This window comes from Parambassis ranga, chromosome 24 (assembly GCF_900634625.1).
Source record: "Parambassis ranga chromosome 24, fParRan2.1, whole genome shotgun sequence".
In the NCBI taxonomy this organism is placed as follows: Eukaryota; Metazoa; Chordata; class Actinopteri; family Ambassidae; genus Parambassis; species Parambassis ranga.
The window spans coordinates 8247243-8268312 of NC_041043.1; the positions used below are offsets into that span (position 1 = coordinate 8247243).

A 21070-nucleotide genomic window follows, 5' to 3' on the forward strand; every position below is an offset into this window, starting at 1 on the left:
ACAGGGAGCAGAGACATAGTAGTGGGGGCATTGGTTCTGCGGGGCTTTGATTCCATTTATTTTGCCCTTGAGTGGATTATTGTTTCACATGGGACATTAAACATGGGTGGTGAAGTGTTATTTAACACTCTCATACCTCCCCCGAAGGGGTCCTGCATGTGAACTAATCTCGGCCATTTGATCCCGGTGAAGTCACAACGTGGCCCAGTTCTGAAAGCAGCTCCCCCCCCCCCCCCCCCCCCCCCCCCCCGCACATCTCGAGCTCTGCATTACGAAGGGATATCATATTCTATTTAATTTGCTCATCCAAGCACCCCCTGGCATTTCTAACGTCATACCAGTGAGGAGCGGAGTTTGATATCCAACACGGCAGCACACAAAACAGCAAGCACTGTCCAACACAACATGCTTTAACCAGCATTCTTCACATTTGGTTATGTCTCAGTGTACAAACTGTGCCATTACTTACCTTCTCTCTGTTTTTGTTTTAGTCTTATAGCTCATACGTACCCTGCCATGTATGCATGCACCCCTCCAAGACTATGCATACATGATACCACACATGTGAACGCATGCCTGTTGAAACAAAGCAATAACTTTTGTTTGCCTAATCTTTGTCAGAGAGGACATTTTGTTTCAGATGCAGCACTATAAATACAAATCTGCTAAAAACAAACAAGTAGAAACCATCTAAAGTTGTGTTTTTGTCCCTTTTTTCACTTTACGTTGATATCTTATTGTGTAATGATTCTCTTATTTTCTTCCCACTCTTGTACTGGCCCAGGTGTTGTGTGTAGCATACATGTATTTGTATCCCTCTCCCCTACCTTTGTTGTTTCCCCCCCCCCCTCCCCCCAGCTTGCATTTATTTCCTGTCAGAGTGTCATTAACTTGCCTCTCTCTGCCCCATGATTGGTTGATCAGGTCATCGGGAGAGACTAGAAGCGGCGAGCTGCTGGAGCTGAACATGAGCAACATCAGCGCGGACGTGCTGGAGCTACTGCTCGAGTTTGTCTACACGGGATCGCTGGTCATCGACTCGGCCAACGCCAAGACGCTGCTGGAAGCCGCCAACAAGTTCCAGTTCAACACTTTCTGTAAAGTCTGTGTCTCCTTCCTAGGTAGGACTGGAGGGTTATGTATGTGTCTGCACGAGTGCTTGTATCAGCAAAGTGTATCACATTAGATATGCCTGTGCAAACTACATGCAACACTGTATCTGGAGCCTTGTGTATTTTCATATGCAGTCATGCTTCATCACTATGCATAACCTTACAGGATGCAGTTCCCCTCTGACTCTGGCACTCCTTTTTGTCATGTTTCCAAACCTAGCAGGCGTGTTTGAATTCAGCCTGCTAACGCTCTCAGTTGGGCACAGTGCCTCTGATCTGGTCCCACTAGGCAAGACCAAGCATGGGGGCAGATTTATAAAAAGGTCAGGGAACAATTGTCACTTAAATGTCAAATCCTCTGGCCTGAACCGTGATGGAATCGGAAAAATAGCGAAACAGATTGATGGTTAGACAAGGTATGGAAAGTGGAGCATAGGAGGGAGTTTTTTTTTTGGTTTGCTTTGTTTTGTATTTTTCTTTCTGGGAAACCCAAGGGGTCACATGAAAAGCAAATGGCATGTTCCAAATTTTAGTGGGTCAGGCAACCAAAAAAAAAAGCTGCAAATGTCATGTTTTGCATTGCATTTAATATAATTGTTTTGGGTATCGGTAACACAAGGGAAGTGCATGTTAGCAAAAAGGTCAGCTGCAGGAAAAGGAATGAAAAGAAAGTGAAAGAGAACTAGCAGCTCACACTATTGATTTGTTTTCTCGATTTAGAAAAAAAAACACAGTGGAAAACAGAGGAGCCATTTGTAGACTTCATCACCAGTGAGACGTCAATCCATTCTTCCTCGACAAGATTCATGACATTTCAGTGCATTGGAAGCATGGAGAAATACAGGCGCAAGCGTGTGTCCTTGAGCAAAGAGAAATTGATACTGTGTCAGAAATTATTGAAGTTTGTAACGAATGCACTGAGGAGAACATATCCTCGACCTACTTATTCCACTTTTGACTTTTATTCACACACTTCAGATATGGATTCAAGCAAATACAAACTTATTGCATGCCTGCTGCTTTATGAGGAGTCATGACTTTTTTTATTATTATATTTATTATTGTCGGAAGATCAAAATTGTCCTGGCAACGAGCTCCTTATTTGAGCTGGTGTGAGGATATTTTTACACTGTTATTTAGCAAATGAAACTGCAGAGCTGCCTGTTTTGCATGAAAGATAACAATGTCTTCTCACTTGGAGGCATTTTGCAGCATCAACTCTACTTTTATTTGCTTGTTGGTTTGGCTTTGGTTCATGTGTGGTTTGCCAGATGTTGGGTGACCTTCTATAGGCTGATGTTTGTTTAGGAAGGACTCTCAGGCTCTGTCTGTACTGATTAGCCGCCTGCCATTGCTTCCCCTTTGATGACTGTTGTTTAATCAGGCATCATTCATGGGCACTGACCCATGTGGTCTATACCTTTTTTCTGCTTCTGTGTCTGCACACACTCAATGACCCTCTCTTGTAATAAATGACGGTGTGCAATAAAAACTACATTTGCCACCTTAAACTCTGCGCCTTTTACAAAAGATCATAGTCGGCAGCATAATACGTGTCCCTGCTGGCATGGCCATCAGGGTGGTTTCATAAATTCTCGGCTCAGTGTGTGTGTATCAGTGTGTAGTAGATCCTGAGATCTGACAGGGATTCTTTAAAGTGGTCCAGCTAATCCCAAATCCCGTTCCCCACCATCCAACACCTCATGCTCAGGCTGTGAGTGATCGATTCCCCTCGTTGTTTGTCCCCGAAGCTGTTTTGAGTTATTATACTTGTTCTCCCTTAGTCTCAGGCAGATACACAGCCCAGTACAGCCAGGTCTGTGCTACCTGCAGCTGCTTTGTCTGTCTTTGCAGCTTAGTGTGTGTGTTATCTTTCTATGGATGTCTGAATAGTGTTTTTTTTTTTTTTAGCCCTGTCTTAATCAATCTGCCTCTGTCTTTTGTTTCTTTCTTGTTTTGGTTTCTCTGTCCTCTCTGTCTTTGTCTCCCTCTTTCTCTGACCTTCTTTATCGACTCCAGAGAAACAGTTGACTGCAGCTAACTGTCTGGGAGTGCTGGCTATGGCTGAAGCAATGAGTTGTACCGAGCTCCACAACATGGCCAAGGCGTTTGCTCTGCAGAATTTCCCTGAGGTAGGTGGAGATTCATCTATCATTTTGATATCTTTGATTCTCTCGCCACAGAGGTTTTGCAAATGAGAGCAAATAAAAGAACCTAATTATCATCATAATAACTAAATCAGGGATCATTAAGTGAATAAATGACTTGTTTTGCTTCAGCACCTTTTTGTCAGACTCCGTGCTTAGCAAATCAGTTGGAGATATTGTGTTTTGTAAACACAAAATGATGTGTGTATTCACTAGATTCAGATTAAAGTGAGTTCTTTAGCAGACGGCGTGTGTCCCTGTTAGCTGAGGTTATGGTTTCCATTTACTGTAGGAGCACAACATTCTGCAGTATGTGGGATGCACAGTACACTAACAGAGCAGCTTTTAGATAACTGTAAAAAAAGAAAGAATAAAGGCAGCGTTTTTGAAATACAAAATGGAGAACCTCAAGAAGACCTCAGCGTTCTTGTAGCATGAAAGCGGTTGAATCACAAAAACATTTAGGATAGAAAAACAGAAAATGTACTGCACGGTTTGAAAGTCTGTTGCTTTTCTGAAAAATTCTTTTGTAACCCTCCTCTGTAAAGCTATTCATCAAGAATCATGTACAAAGGCCTGCCCCTGTAGTGTGAAGGTGACAATACTATAAAAACTGGAAGCCTGTAGGGTTAGTTGGCTCAATCTGCTGCCGTGCTGGCGCGTATAGTGACATCGGTTATTATGTATTTATTATGTATATTTCACATGGCTTCATTTAGATCTACCCATCAAAACCAGAGAAAGTAGAATTTCTGAATCTGATTCCACATCCAGCCATCTGTACGGCCCGTCCCTCCTCATACTCCCTCTGTTTCTGAACACAGGAAGCTCCTATTTTTGCAGGTCCTCAGAAGTCCAGTTGTAATCTTGTGTAAATAGTTGTGACTTTTAAAGATGAACACATCAAGCTGTCCCTCAGACTGATGTGAAGGAGTGTCTGTTTGAATGTTAAATCAGATGATGATGTGAACTAGCTTGGGATTTTTCTGCCTTTGTCGTAGGTTCTTGTTCCTCAAGTCTACCTCCACTCAAAGAAATGCTTTATTTATGTATTTATTTATTTTAAGTTTGGGCTTCACTGCATGTTCAGAGTCTGACAGTGGGTTTAACTACTGAAAGTGGAAAGTTTCTTTGAGATTTTGTATTATTTTTTAAATCATAATCTGATGTTTTTCAGGTGGCAGGCCAGGAAGAGATTTTAAGTGTGTCCAAGGAGGACCTGGTGGCCTATCTGTCCAATGACAGTCTGAACACAAAGGCCGAGGAGCTGGTTTATGAGACGGTCATCAAGTGGATCAAGCAAGACCCCAACTCCAGAGTGCAGGTAATGAAAAAGAAATGAGTTTGCTTTTGCCTCCAGTGACTCCTCAGCTCCGGCGCTGCAGTGTGTTTTTCCACACATATTGCATGTGTATCATGGGACAAAAACGGTGAGATAAAGCTCTCGTTATACTACTGACAGCAGATTCTGTACATCTGCAGAGCCGCATTAGAGTGGTTGTTCGATCGACCCTCCCTGTCTTTTTTCCGAGAGGAACACAGCATGAAAAACCAGACAAGTGACTCCTTGTTCTCTCTTGGTAGTGTTCATCAACTTTGTGCTTCAGATACAGCCTAACACAGCAGTTGTTCATAACTCCCAGGAGTGCTTTGCCCTCAGAATGTGCTCTATTCTTAGTTACACTTCATTTGTTTGTGCGACATTGTACCGCATGAAAAACCAACAAAAACACAAGACAGCCGCAGTCCTTTTTCTGCACACCACACAGCTGTTTGATGTCGAGCCTGTTAATCATAATCAAAGGTTTTATCGCCTAGATAGGTATTGACAAGTGAGGTACAGTGGGTCACATTTTAACAGGCGTGGAATCGATAAGGCTCAAGGTCAGGGCGCCATCTCCAACCTATATTCATGAAAAGGTAAATGGACTGAGCTGTAGATGGATATCCATCCAGCACCTCAGGTTGGGAGATATTTATGGGTTCAGTCACAAAACAGTGAATTTAAAGCTGATGATTTTAAAGTATTTTATAGCTGTTTTAAAATAGAGGTTGAGATTAATATCAGATAAATTACGCCAGTCCATCACTGCAAGAATCGTTCCCTCAGAGTAATGTCTTCTCATCAAGCGGCAAGTACAGGAACTGTCTTATATCAGCCGGATCGCATTCAGTGCAGACCCATAAGCAATCAATGTTACTTTATTGGCACCAACTTTTATGAGACGCATATGTCAATATTTGAATTTTTCACCTTCTGGATTAAACATTTAGCAGTTATGCTTTGATGTGTAGCACACTGTGCTGATTATGATGTAATCCATCAGGAATAGTGAGCATTTTGTAGTGCGGAGTCTTAAAGTATTCAGTGCTAGGGATGTCCCGATCAGGTTTTTTTGCCCTCGAGTCTGAGTCATTAGCGTTGACTTTGACAGCCCTAAAAAATATATCCGAGTCCTGATCGGGAGGTAATGTCCGATTCCGATCGAGTCTGAAATCACGTAATCGGGCCCGATTTCTGATCGCGTGATCGGATCGGGACATCCCTATTCAGTGCAATACAAAACACAAGGACACACTATTTAAGAGCAGATGGTAATGCCTGCCAGTAAAAGAAGAAGGTAGAGGATGTAGAAGCTATGATTTTTTTTTGTGGGTTTACAGATAGAAACTACACAAATAGCCATAACAAGGCTGATGCATGAGAACTTACAATCCTTGTAGTCTGCACTGGCAATACCTTCGGCCAGCTCCATCCTTCAATCTCACAGTCTATTGGAGAGGTGCAGAGGTGAGTTAGTCAGATGAAGTAGAAGAAAATTTTCCCGGTTGTCTGAACAACCCTCCGTGCTGCTTCCTGAGCTGAGACACCCTGGGTCACTCCTCGTCTTGTGGGAGAAAGGAAGGAGATGGTAGGAGGAAGAATCAGAGCGAGGCAGAGAGGAACGGGTGAGAGGGGTGAGAGAGACGGTGAGAAATGAAGAAAGTGGAATGGAAAAAGAGCCCCTGTGTTCTAATCTGATATCCGACAGTTTGTGGTTCTGCACGCAGCCATGACATCCAGGCAGCAGAAATGTGATTGAGCTCATGGTCAAGCTCAAATCTCCTGCCCATGTCTGACTGGAGTAAAAAAAAAACAACTAGTAAGCCTTGTGCCTGCAGAGAGAAGAGACGAGAGAGGATAAGGCTGCTTCCATAATGCCACAGGAGAAGGTTACGTGACCCTAAAGGCTGAGTTTATACGCATGGTCCAGCTCCAACTCTTCATTCCAACCCTCCCTCGCCTCCGTCCTTTCTGCCCGTTTCGGAGGCAGAGAGCAGTGGAAATCACTCCCCCAGAACCTGTGACAGTTTTTAATGACATGTCAGGGCAGAATGTCACAGCACTGCTGAAAAACTCAGGCGAGGGGGAGGAAAAGGTTTTTAAGCCTTGAGCTAAGTTTGTGTGCGCTCGCATTCATCTGAGCGTACGTCCTGTGTGTGTCTTTGTAGGTTTGTGTGTCTGTGCATGTGCTGTGGGTTGTAAGCTGCAGGCTATAGAGTGGAAAAGTGGCATATTGAAGGCGCTGGGTAAATAATATGCAATTTTCTGTCTCCACTATGCTGTCACTAACAACCGACGGCACCAGGAAACAGAGCCTGGACATCGCCTAGAGACACAGGGAGAGCATCTCAGCGTTGATGGTTTTGCTATGAGACGCAAAGCTCAATGAAAGAAGAGCTGTTTCAGTTTGTTTTGATTCAGTATCAACTGAAGGTGTACCACACTGCAAGCATTTGTATATGTATGCTCTAATGAAAAAAGAGACTTAGAGAGATAGATGCTTCAAAGGCAAAAGAAATAATCTCCCAAAAGAGGAGTGTTTGGAAGGATTTAATTTTGTCATGACTGGGCAAAAAAAATAATCAGCAGCAAACTTTAAAGGAAAGTTTACCTGGTGTGTTAGATGGAATTCTAATATGGGCGTCTCTAGGGATTGACTCACCTCCGTAGCAAGTCTCAAGTAGCCATTCAAAGAACTGCAGTTTTTTTTAGCACTTCTTGTTTCCTGAGTGGCAGCTTTAAAGCTCAGTGTGGTGACTCTAGCTGTTGCCATCTTGGAAGATTCTTGGTCTACTTAACTGCAAGCTAGGCCAAAAATGAAGAGTGGAGCCACAACCTTAATAGTTCCTAAATATGTTATATAGGAAGGAGACTTTTTATTTAAAAAAAAATTCTTAAGTATCCTTCTGAAGAATTGCATCTGGTTTAGCATGATTTTCCTTCAGACTTAGTAAGTGTCCCTCTCAGTGAGAACTTATCTTAATTTAAAATGACTATATTTTTTAGGCTGAGCAGCACCTGGTTCCAGTCCGAGGAAACTATTTCTGCATTATATGCATTGTTTTTTTTTTTTTCTTTTTGCTATATCTACAGCAGAACATCTGAGAACTACTCTATCTGATGCAGTCGACAAAACAGTGATTACATTAAGACAAGAGGCTGGAAACATGGTGTTCTGCTTCATGTTTTCAGTTTGAAGGTGCTGACAGAGACCTGTCCTTCCTTTCACCCTGCAGTCTTTTGTGGGTCGACTATAGACACATGGCTCCAATTATAACAGGCCACTCTCTGCCAAATCCGTGAATAGGACCTCCATTACACCTCACTTCAACATATTTCATAAAGGATCCTATCTTGCCAGGTGACTCAACCTGACAAAAGAGGCTGATTAATTGGTTCTTTGGAAAGTGGCCAACTAATGTAACAGCTAAAAAGGACACTTAATGGTGTATTTTTGTGATAAAAAAGACCGGCTTCGCCATTAGAGGGGACCTGCTGTCCACTCATCAGAAATAACAATGGCCTGCCCTGACATTTGCAGTTCCCAAGCCAAATTAATATAGTTAAAGGCATTACTTACTGTGCTTATACGTTCCAGCTTATTTTTTTGTGTGAGGGATTTTATACAATTGACTCAAGTAATGTGGTGATTTTTTTTCCTAAAGCACTCATTAAGAAGAAAAAAAATCGTTTTCCCAGAGCAAATGATGCTATCATTATGTAGTTAGAGTATAAAATTATCAAAGACGGAAATGCTTTGAGGCTGAGAAGTGATATAAACTGACTTTCCTCTCACTGTTATACGATTCATTTACCTTCAAAACTGCAAATGACCCCATCACCACAAGCATCACTTTTAATTTAGTAGATCTTATTTTAGGCTCCAAGTTCAAAACAGAAACTTTTCATCATCTTGAACCCCCGAAGGAACGGTTAATTTTTTGATAAGAGGAGCTTTGTGTCACAGTAATCATCCCTGAAGAGAAAGACGCAGGCCACGGCCGGCATGATGTATAACAAACGCACACTTTAAAAGAGACAAAGCCAGGCAAGGAGATTGATGCAGCGGTGTTTGTTTTCTTTTTCTTTTTTTTTCATCTGCCTCCTCTCCCTTTTTTGTTTCTTTCTTTCCTGCTTACACACATACAGAGACACATGCACAGGATGTCATTGTTCATCCCCCAGTTCTGTACTCAAATGTTCACACAAGACTGGGAATCACTTGTATATCGACCCAAGTGCGACTCGCGTATTAGAGAGAGTGGACGGGATCTGATGCAAACCAGTGAACTCCGGACCTCCATTCTCATCTGTGTCCTTTGTCGTCCCAGAGCGCGCTCAGTCCTGATGTGTGCAGCCAGTTGAACCGCAGCCACTCAACCGCAGCGGCTGCATATCCAGAGCAAGTTAAAGGCGTCTCATCTCCGCTGGGTTCCCTTATGAACACACGAGAGCTACAGGAGTGATGTGACTGATAACAAGAAACAAGAAAAAATACTGAGCCTGGAAGATACCATATGATATGTTGAAAGAAGCCTTTCCTACAGAGATATTTTTGAATTAAATCTTTTTTTTCTTTGAGTGAAGTCATGCTGAAATAGGCCTCAGAGGCCCGCACATTGCACCTGTCAGTAGTTGCTCAGGGCAGCATTCAGCGTCTGTCGTCCACTATGTCTCTCTTCATCCTTCTGCTGCAACACGCACACAGACATGCAGTCATAAGAGCGCACAAACAGTAAGCATCACTTGAATCCAAATGAAGTTCCATTTGCATGAGCATATTTTATTTGTCCATAATGAGAAAGAAAAAGCACAGGCATGTGTTTTCTCCCAGAAACCTGCACACACACACACACCAAAGGCCACAGATCTGTGGTCATTTCAGCCGAGTGGGTTTATTAGAACTGTGAGGGTAAACATGGGCATGCGCTCTATTGAATGCACACTTGTAAGTCAGTCGCTCTGTGTGTGTGTATGTGTGTATTCAATTTCCATACAGCGAATTGTGTTTTAAACACACTAGAGCAGACGCACACCTTTTGCCTGCTCAGGGCAAATAGATATGACCGCTCATGTGTCATTTATTTGATGCTGCAATTGCTCTGACTCATTTTACACACTCACGTATACACACACACACACACACACGGTAAGAGGCGTTAGTCCTCAGTGACAGTAGTGGAATGGGAAATGCTCAGTGGACATTTGTCATCTGTGTTAGCGGATGGCGGCCTCCCGGCTGCTTCTCTGCTGCCTCTGACAGATCTGAGAGGCTCCCTGTTAGACACATTATCCCTGCCTTTCACCAGGCTCAACCTATTCACATCCCCTGTCCACCTGCCAGAGACTGTGTGTGTGTGTGTCTGTGTGTGTGTAAGAAAAAAAAGTCAGTATTTTGCAGCTTTTCCTTGTTACGTTTGGTAGGAGATGCATTTGGATGGGGGCTGCGGGGCATGTCCGTCCACTGGCACTGAGAATGTTGACCTGGGGTGTTTGTGTACACTGTGGAGACCATTAGGGAGGTGAAGTCACAAGGTGTTATCTGGGATACATTTCTGAGTATAAGTAGATACACATTTGAGCTCCTTATAGATGCAGTGTGTCCAGGTAGGATAGAGCAGGGGGGAAAATATGTGTGTGTGTGTGTGGGCTGATGAGCTGAAGGAAGTATCTCCATATGTCCTCTGTCTCCTCTGTGGATACTTTCCATATGTTCCATGTGTTAAAAAAGAAAAAAACAACTGAACTCATTATTAGAAATGTGAAAAGATCATGTACAGAAGGGCTTGGTATCTTGCAGTTGGCACGGTAGCTGTTATAATTTGCCTCCATTAGATGCCATCTCTGTTTAAAAGCGTACAAGGATTGCTTGGCTGAGTAGGCGACAAGATGAAAATGACAGGTCACACCATTCGTCTGGAGGGACGGCGCACGCATTCGCTCTGCGTGCCTGTGCATGAGAGAGTGATTGCTCGAGAGCTTGTTGGGGATGGAGAGAAATGCAGTTGGATGGATGCCGCCTCCTCTCATCTGTTAGGAGTACGTCAATCCTTGGTCTGAGTGTCACGAGGGCGCTCATTTACAGAGTGCATGTCACACGCGTGCATGCGTATAGACAAACAGAAATCTAACCCTTTTAGCACTGAATACATAAGGCATGCATCCTGTATATAAATGTACTCTGCACTCTCCAGGCTTCCAGAATCGTCGGTAATAGCCTTAGCTGTCATCAATATTTACAGAGTTAACACCCAAGAAAGGTTTTAGCACGTTTAAATCTTCCACTTACCTTTTTGATGTATTTCTAACATTCTGGAAATAAAAATCTACCTTTAACAAGTTTAAGCAACTTCCCTGAAAAGTTAAGCTTCTGTTCACCAGGAAGATGCTTATTGACTGCACACTATAATATGAATATTTTACAACCAAAACAAGAGAGAAAAGAGACCGGGAGAAACCACTCAACCAAAAATAACATAATAAATAGATTAGGATCTTCAAGTTGCTGAAACTACAAGAATTGGCTTAACAGCTGAAGCATCATCACCTGTGGTGTAGATGAGATCCATCATCTTCATGTTGTATGTATGAGTCCTTTAAAGACAAAGGACCTGGTGTACAGAGGTATTTGTTTCACCAAACATCACCCAGCTCCTGTAACCTAGCAACAGTGACAGTGGTAGTTGATACTTTAGGTTTAAAATGTGCATACAAAGATTAAACCGAACTAAATGCCTATAGCTAGCTAAAAGCATTGACTTTCAGCAATTATTCTCCCTGCTGACGAGTGCAGGGCACAATTACACTGTGCCTCTGTAATGTTTATTAAACACACACAAAGTGCAGCTAAGTCTGACAGGACTTATTTTGTCTGCCCTGCAACACAAGCCTAAGTATTAAAATGAAGTTTGGATATGATGATAGTGCAGATAAAAGGTCACAGGGTGACTCGGAGTGTTTACAGTTCCTCCCAGGGTAACATGAATGTCTGCGCCTGATTTCACAGAGATCCATGTAACAGTTAGGAGACATTTTTCTCAAAAACCACAGTTGTGAACCTGATTTATTTTAACAGATAAACAACAGCCTGGAGTAAACAGTATCTGCATTCATTTTTGCTTGAGTAGTTTCAATGGCTGGCGTGGAACAGAACTTCTTTTCTTTTTTTTCTCATGGGGTCTGACACTTTGGATTTGAATATTAGCACCAAGTGTGCAACTCTCCCTCATTTCCATGCCGATGTATGCATGTGTGGGAGGAAGAGCGAGGAGCAGGAATGGAGGTGGAGAGAGAGGCAGAAAGTGAAAAAGAAGTGGGAGAGATAGTGAGTTAGTTAGAATTAGAGATGGAGAGTAATTCTTTTTATTTTTTTTTTAGAAACAGATCAACAGAGGGGGAGATAAAGAGAGAGGGAGCTGAATTAAAGACACACACAGTGGATATTCCTCTCTGTTTACAGTACACTCCATGTAATCAGAGGTCAGGTTTTACAGACTACATACACATTGTCTTCATTTCTGTGCAGGATTTACAGTCAAATCAACTTTAGGACCCGGCATGCCGTCCATATTAACACGCCACAGACATGGTTACAAAGCTAAAACAGTCATAGTCATCACCCCGGTGCCTCTTTCTGCTTTCACTCTCTTTCTGTATGCATGAGTGGGTTGTGTTTTTGTGGTGGATAATGTGGAAGCAGTATCCCTACTTACCTTTTTTGCAGAGACCAGATGCTCCCTTTGAGGTAGTTTTACTGCCAGTTATAAGATTTTTTGGCCAAGGAAGAAAGACTACAACAGATGTGTGGGTTTGTATATAGCCTGGATTTGAAAGTGGTACCATAGGACACTTTTGTTTTTATCATTTTTATTCAGAGTTAAGAAAAGGTTTTGGACATCTGAGGACAGATGTGCGTGTGTGCGGGCCAAGACAATACAGATGCTCTGACACAGATGTCCATCGTTCCATGAATCAGTCAGCCCCTTAAAGGTCCTGCAGTTTATGTCTGAATGAACACTTTAGGTCATCTTAAAGTCCAGGCATTATATTAAATTCAGTTAAGTAGAAAAAATATCTTTATTTATAGGCATCTGCAATTAGCGAGAATGAGTTTAGCAGAACATCTGTAGCCTACTTTAACAGCTTAGTATAGCCAGGACAGGGGCCTCTGAAAACAGCTTGTTTCTACAAGAGCACCCCAATGACCATTTTCTGTGCTCACTTATTCTAATTTGCCGTTTGATATCTAATACAGCAGAGGAAGGAAAAACACCTGGAACACACTGCTACAGGCAAGTTTGAATTTTTAGCCCAACTGAGTCCCATGGTTTTAGACTGCGAGACGAGGCCAGGACATTCGGGGTGAAATGCAAAGTCCACACCTGAAAGGGCCCAAGACAAAATTTTTTAGGTAGTCCACCTGCCGTTCCAAATAAGAGCAAGACTTCCAGATGCACCCACAGGCGGTCAAGCACATTTATTTCTGCCATGCCACTGAGGGCACCACCTGGCTGAAACTGCCCCATATACAGCTTTAATTTAGCTCTGGGGGTCAGGACGGTCAGCGGTGGAGCTATTTCTGATGACCTGCACATGCACAATTTATGATGCACAAATCTTGCCAAAGAGTTCCTACTGTCTCAGATTGTTCTAATTTTTTGTTAGTTTCACTGTAAAATATATGTTTTTTAAAATATTTGACCACTTCCAAATTACTGGCATTAATAACATGACACGATGTCCCAGGACTAATGTAGGTGAAGTTGTGGCAGGAAAAGTACCTTGTAATAGAAGTCCAGAGCAGTAAGCCTGAAGCTTAAGTCCTCCATTTGGGTGTGACATGACTCAGTAACTACTGGGTCAAATCTCCAACTATGGGGCACTTTAATTGGAAGTGGCAGCTTCTCTTGAGCTAAGAAGTCTTCCCATAAGAATATCTCAGTATTCTGAGGAGCTTGCTTTGACTTTAACTTCTTGCTGCGTTAGAGTAGAGGGGCTTTAAGTGTCTGCGAGTGTTTATGTGGGTATTGAGCTGTTTGTTTGATCAACTGCAGACAAGTCCCGATCGCAGGACAGATCTGAACAGGCTCACGGAGAGGAAATGTCATCAGCTGATTACTGCAAGCGTCACATCCCCTATCCCATCTTTTCACGTTCTCTTCAGATCACTTTATACGGTTATCCCGTCTTTTATCTTCTGCTGCTGCTCCTCCTCTTTTCCCTCTGCTGTATCCTCCTCTTTGCATCTCCCTCTCTGCTGTATTATTTCCTCCTTTATGGTCAGATGAACCGGGGACATTGGTCGACAACAAATGGAACACATGCTCGAGTAAAAAGCCCTCAGGTGGAGAGAGGAGAGGTGCTTAGGCAGAGTGTCAGCTTATTATTTGTTCTCCCCTGAATGATGTTTCTCTGTGTCTGTTGTTTTGTCGCTCTCTCCCTCCGCACGGCTCGGCCGCATCGCTCTGAGCCGAGGGGTCAGCGGGGGTCAGTCCCCACCCAGCTCTCCATCGCTCTGTCCACGCTTGTTTACAGCTTTTAGTGTCGACATCGATGAGAGCCACACATGGGGCAACACATGCACATACACACATAATGTGTAAAAAAAAAATTCACTCAGCAGCCACAGCTGTAGACACGGTTGCCATGGCAACAGCCGGTCCTGACTCTGTGTCTAAACAACCTATACAGTATAACCACACATGAATATATATACACACGCTCAAGAGACCGAACAAAAATATTTGTATTCAAGGATTTTTCAGCATTTAAGTTGAAAGTCTCGACATGAATTGCTTCCACACCCTGTGAAATAAAGGATGCCAATTTCAAGCCAAAAATGTTTCAAATTAATCTTTATTTTTCCTTTTTTATTATTTAAAAAAAACTCTTGCAGTCGGCATTGCAACATCTTGGCTTGAATGGGCTGTGATTAGTCAGAACTGGGTTCTTAATTTAGCTGCAGAAGAACATTAACTGTCTGCTGAAAGACGAAAAAAAAAATTGTGAAGCAGAAGGTGGAAGTAAGAAACCCCCTGCTGCCTCGTTTTAGCTCTCATGGTGTGACCAAATGCACATATGAAAGTGAGATGGTGCACGGATCTCACTGAAAACTTTACACAATGTTATTTGTAGCTTCTGGTTCAGCAATGAATAACTTTTAATAAGCATCATTTGGAATTTTTTACATCCCCGTCAGGGCATTCTGTATATAAAACAGGAAATTGACACATTTAGGGTGACAAACTGAAGCGCTGAGGGCCTGACACTAACTGTCATCACCTCAAAAGACATTAATAATGAAGTTAGGAGTTTCACTTAGTTGAATACAAACATGATATTAATAGCCTTTGCCTTTCTTCACTTCTAAAGCTACATCTAATCAATTATTTTTTTAACTTCTCAGCATTTGTCGGAGCTCTTGGCGGTGGTACGTCTTCCCTTCATCCATCCGTCCTACCTGCTGAATGTAGTGGACAACGAGGAGCTCATCAAATCATCGGAGGCCTGTCGGGATCTGGTCAACGAAGCCAAGCGTTACCACATGTTGCCTCATGCGCGGCAGGAGATGCAGACACCCAGGACTCGGCCAAGACTTTCTGCAGGTACAGACACACACACACACACATATATAACCACACATATAACCGCTGTACATCTTCTGTGGCCTGGCCTTGGTGGCAGTCATGTGATTCTGCCTCCCACATAAACTGACCCAGAACACATTGTCTGCATCTGTGCAACCCACACACACACACATGCACACATGTCCACTATTCATATTTTACAGCAGCAAGGTGACAGAGAGGTCAGGTCTCCACAAGGAGACCCTGACCTGCCACTGCATCATATTGATTTTAGCCCACAACTGGAAAGCAGTGATTCAGAGCTACATAATGTTTTTTGCCCACAACTAAACTGTGAATACTCGACATGTGCACATGCGGCTGACCGGTCATGTTTCCAGACATCAGGAAAGGTTTTTTGTTTTTCCCACAATCAAACAAATGACTACTGGAGCAAACCATAAAAAGACAAACAGCTTCTACCGGGGGTTTGGATGCTACAGAGCTCATGCTCGTTTACAGCAAACTCAGCACATAAATATCTCCTAACAACTTTTTAATGCCAGCAAGGCACAGTAAGGTGTTTTTTTTTTTTTTTGCCAATCATTTGCTTTCTGAGTGCCACTGTTGTCCAAGCCGTTAGTTTACATCGTTAAAATCAAAGAATAATTCAGGAAAATTGGAAGGCGCCAGCAAATTGCTTTTGGCCGTTAGATTTTTCCCCCAGGTCAGCCAGGACCCCACACTTTCTCCTGTAAAGCGCTGCCTAATTATAGTGTCTGCATGGTATTATGAGTTTCGCACCAGCACACCTTGCTATTCAGCACAAGTTATTTTCTGCTTGGTAGAATAAAGATAATTGCCTAACAAATGGCACTTTATGGAGAGGTCAGTTTTACCAGCCAGCACTGTTGTCCAGCCAGCGTGTTTATTTGCCAGTAAACAAACATTAGGAAAAACTGTGACAGGTCAGTATTTTTTGAAACTTTAATTGCCTGTAACGTCATGACATGAAGCTCTATAAAGGATCATTTTTGGCTTTACATGCGCTCGGCGTCGTCACATTACTCATCCTCGATCCAGTAGCTCCTCTTTGTTCTCAGCAGTTTCTTTAAGCATTTTCTGTCAAGGCCCATTTCATAGTATTTGGTATGTGCATATCTTATGCACATCCACATTATGCAGGCTGAAGTGTGTATTGATTCACACTAGCTTATGGCTCTGTACAACAGAATTATATAAATGCATAAATGCTGCTGGGATGAATACATTCATGATGCATTATACCCCAATGGCTCAATGAATGAGAAATATATGTAAGTTTTCCCGATCAAGTTTTGAAGCTAAAGTCCTTATTATGACTGACTATCGGCAACAAACATTTTATCAGTGTGTGTGTGTTGAAAAAGTTCTAATGCCCTCTAGTTATAAATATTCTATACCTTGGCATTTTGTGCAGCTGTGTGTTTATTATGCCTGAGTGTGTGTGCACATCCGACAGTGGTGATTGTTTTCCGGCGCGCATGCACCGCTCAACCATCTGCTGCATTGGACAGGATGGGCTCCACACAGCGGGGTGCATGGTCAGTGGGATTGTAAAATACATGTAGGGACAGCAAGAAAGACGAAATAATGACTAGAAGGAGAGTTTGAGGTTGTCGGGCAGTGATGTCGAAACACAGGATAAGAAAGTGAAAGTGACGAAGAAGAAGAAGAAGAAGAACAGGAGGAGAGGTCAGTGTGTGGTCGAAGGGGAAGCAGAGAAGGAGCCGGCAGGGGGATCAGAAATGAAATTTGAAGGGCAGACGTTTGATTGAGTTTATTCCTTGAGCATGTGTCTTCCTGTGTAAGCAGTAAATGTGTGCGTGTGTGTGAAGTGTGTGTATTTTAAATGTGTGCAAGCAGATGGGGCACCACCTGAGCTCGGTTGATAAGTCTGTCAAGCGGAAAAAGAAAGGAAAACTGCCATCCGTGAAGCACTTCTTGCTGAGCGCAGTCAATCTGTGAACTTGTGAGTCGCGTGCATATGTTACTGTAGTATAGAGTGTGTGTGTGTGTGTGTGTGCGCGCGCGTGCACGCTCCACATGTCTGAGCTCTTCACACATTCAGGCTTTTTGCTTGTGATAAATGTGAGTTAAATTACACTTTTTTTTCCAACACAGAACTTTAAGTTAATCTAGTGAAACTGATTTTTAATTAACATTCTTTCATGCCGAGACTAAAATGATTAAAATCTCACAGTGCAAGTGTACCTTTCTATATTAAAAAACCAATGTGAGACCACAAAAAAAAGACAAATTAATAATATACTTCCTATTCTCACTTAGGACTAATAAATTATGTGGCTTTTTAGGCTACATTTTATTTTCCTATATTGTTTAATAGAGAAAGTAGGTTTGCATTTCAGCTTATGTGAAAATAAGACATATTGTGTTTATATTGTTTCTACACTGTATTTATTTAGCATGCAGCAAAATATATTTTTAATGTAAATATAATACACATTCAGTTTTAAGGGTTTTGATTACCATATATTTAAATTGTAATGCAACTTAATGCAGCCACATTCTGTGGTTTAAATGTATAACTTTGAAAAAAAAAACCTTCAATATACTTTAATATACTGTAAATACATAGATTAGAGTAGCTTTAGTTGTTAAAGAAAATGGTAAAAACTTGCATTGTATCTTAGCAGTTCCATGTTTTGGCCAAATGAAGCTCATAACTCATGTCAAGGATAAGATAAGGATTAATATGAATATTAATGACCTATGAAGAAACACTCTTTATAAGATGGAATAGCTTGAACTTTTTAGCTTAACAGAAAGAGAGACATTTTAATGAGTACTTGCTCCATTAGCTGTAAGCTCAAAAAAAAAAGTTATTTCTATTGTAGCTGAAGCAGCCAGATGGTTTTCACACACACCCCTTAATTGTCTTGTTTTCACAGGTTTTCCTTTATATAGAATCTTGCTGTGTGTCACTGGTGAAATTCCTTTGTTTTCTTTAATTACCAGTTTTTTTATTAATTGCTATTTTTTTGTCAATGTACTTTCATTGTTTGACTCATATATGGTTAAAGATGCTGGTTTAAAGCGAATATCTGTTTGGAACCAAACAGGACAACGACAGGATGAAGCTCTTTTTAAATCATGGTAAATATCTGAATGAACTCCATAACATATAGTGCTCGTCTTTCTCAATTTATACTTAGTGTATATTCCACAGCGCTTTGCATGGATGCTCTGCTCATTAATTTGATTAAGGAGCCAAAAAGATATTTGGCACAAAAATTGTCTCTCTGTGATCTTCAAACATAAATGCAGTTTTCATTTTAAATAGTGGTACCTGGGCTTTTGTATGAATGTGTGTGAACATGGCATCATCTCTGAATACACCAAAGTTCCCTTCTGCTACTTTGGACAAGGTGTTTTAGCTGTGTATGTAGAAAAGAGTCTTGGGTAAAGTAAAAAAAAAAAATAAAAAGCCGAGGAGTCTGGTAATGAATCCGTGGCATTTTGCACGGTGTATGTGTATCCATTAGATGCTAATTGGTTAATTAGACTGTGGATGTGCATCTGATTAGCTGTCATTAGACTTTCCAGGGGATCAGGGGGATTAAACAGGCTCCGGTGCTGTGAGTTTACACACAAACATTTTTTTGTCTTAAGTCATGAGATGCACTCTGGTTAAAAGCTGCCATCAAACGGACTGCAGAGTGTCATGTTGATGCATATTTACACATTTCCTGTAAAAACAGGGAGGCAGGGAGGTGATAAAAACTACGGGAGACTGCTTCTTAATAAGATGGCGATTAAAAAAAAAGTGCTGCTTAATTTAGGAAATTTAGAAAAAGGCCTAAATGCTACAGTATATGAGTGCCCCTGCAGTTAGCCACAACAATTCTCCAAATAATCAAGGTGTCCTGAAATTCCTCCATCATTAGAGGTACCATAGCACAATGTGTAGAAAGGCAATGTGCCCCTTTTGAATTTAGATGTTGAGGGATTTCTACAGCATTTATAAACCAGTGATGAGTCTTTCGTCTGCTATTTCCAAACCAGAGATGAAAGAACAATGGAAATACTTGAAAAGGTCTACAGGCCAAGGGCTGGCCTCCACTTTTCTCTGAGAGGGCTGCTGGTAGATTAGCTTCAAATAATTCACACAATTACCGATGTCTCAACTCACCAACAACTCCACAGCAAAGACTACTATCCAGTCCAAGGATGTGGACTATACGATTACTGTAGCTTTGCCCCAGTAGAGGGTCTGCATCCTTCCAAGGACATGACAAGTCTGTCATGTTTTGACAGGGTTCTTCAAGCACGTTGTCCTTATTAGTAAATTAGGATGCATTAGGAGGATCCTTTACAACCCAGCACATCCCAGCAATGACTGGATTACAGCAGCCTCCGCAAACTGAACTCAAAGAACTGCTGCTGAGACAAAGCCGCGTCCTTCGGAGGATGCATCTCCTCTGTGGGAACAGAGTCGGCATTTTCAACATTGATGATGATGATGATGTCATTGCTGCTGTAAGAAGCACATGTTGGACCAAGCATGTAAACGTTGGGAAAAAAGCATGCTATCCATACACAAAGCTTTTATTTACCCCATGCAACATCTATGTATGTACATGTGTGCTATTAAGGAACTTAAGAAAAGTTTTCTTACGTGCTGTGTGTGCCTGTTCTCAGGCAAAGTCATACATTATGTTCCCATTTCCCTCTCTCCACATGTGTCGCTGTGTTCGGCTCAGAGGAGGGTGGAGAGCGCCAGGGCAAACTGTTAACTCAACCCAGCCAAGTGGAATAGCACTCAGACAAATGAGCTGTAATGACTAGGAGACGCAGGGGTCCAGCTCAGCTCACACTGTTTCTCTGTCTTGTTCACACACACACACACACATTCACATTCACATTGTTAAACCTTTAAATGCATACACTGTGGGAGGGAAGCCTTAAACAGTAGCTCCGCTCTCACTCAACTCGTCCTCTTCTCTGTCCACTTCATCATCTGTAATCAAGCGTTCATGTACATAAAGAGAGAAGTTAAACTACAGCAGCACGCGGCTGCTGCAGCAGGACCAGCAGAGATAAGAATTTGCAGGTTTCATCTATGTAATCGCTTCTTATACATGAATTGGTGTGTGCAGTTATAGATTACTGACTTTAAAGCTTCCTAGAACAAGATTTTTTTTTCAAAAAGGAGATCAGAGCAGTGTTAGAACAGGATTTAAGCTGCTGCCCGAATTACTCCAGAAATGTTGATATCAAACCTTATTGACCGTTTTACATTCCTGCAGCATACGGCAGGCCTAATGAAACACTGTGTGCGGTGGTCGGAAAGGGGCGGATTTCATTAGTTCAGCCTGCATAGTGGCGTGGCTTGGATCCACGGCTTTGGAGACAATAAAAACAGTCTGTTCTGTGAGGTCCGAAAGAAGCCCGTAGGCGTGACATTCATCTACTCATTCACACCTCTGCCAGCCAGCAGCTCCTTGGAGAGTAGTCATAGCATGCCACTGCCGCAAAGAAAGGAGAACAAGATTCACACCTTGTAAGGAGAGCATAAAAGATCATCAGATGACTTTCCTCTCAAGTCTGCCACCTACCACTTTTGGCTCGGGCCCAGATTCTCCCTCGACATTTTCTCAACTGCTCCTCATCAACGCTGACAGTGGCTCTTTTCTGTGGAATAATTGAATTTATTTCTCATCTTTCTGTCTGGCTGCACAACCTCAACATTAACCACTAAGCAAGACAATGCTGCTGGTGGTGGTGGTGGTGGTGGTGGAGGTAGTGGTAGGGGAAGCTGTCAGTAGTTTGGAAAGACAATTATAAGCTTTATTTATTTATTTTACATCAGGACTTTGTTGATTATTGTCTTGCTCTGTGTAATTATTCAGGCTGGTTTGT

General features: G+C 42.1%; 1 protein-coding gene across 2 annotated transcripts in view; it reads left to right on the forward strand.

Moving 5' to 3' along the window:
* Positions 1-21070, forward strand: part of klhl29 (kelch like family member 29) — a 181892-nt gene that overhangs the window by 122041 nt on the left and 38781 nt on the right. For both annotated transcript variants that reach the window (XM_028397210.1, XM_028397211.1), the window contains exons 7-10: positions 925-1121; positions 3132-3244; positions 4437-4583; positions 14989-15187. In XM_028397210.1, coding sequence (XP_028253011.1) covers positions 925-1121; positions 3132-3244; positions 4437-4583; positions 14989-15187 — 656 coding nt within the window. The remainder of the gene's footprint in view (positions 1-924; positions 1122-3131; positions 3245-4436; positions 4584-14988; positions 15188-21070) is intronic.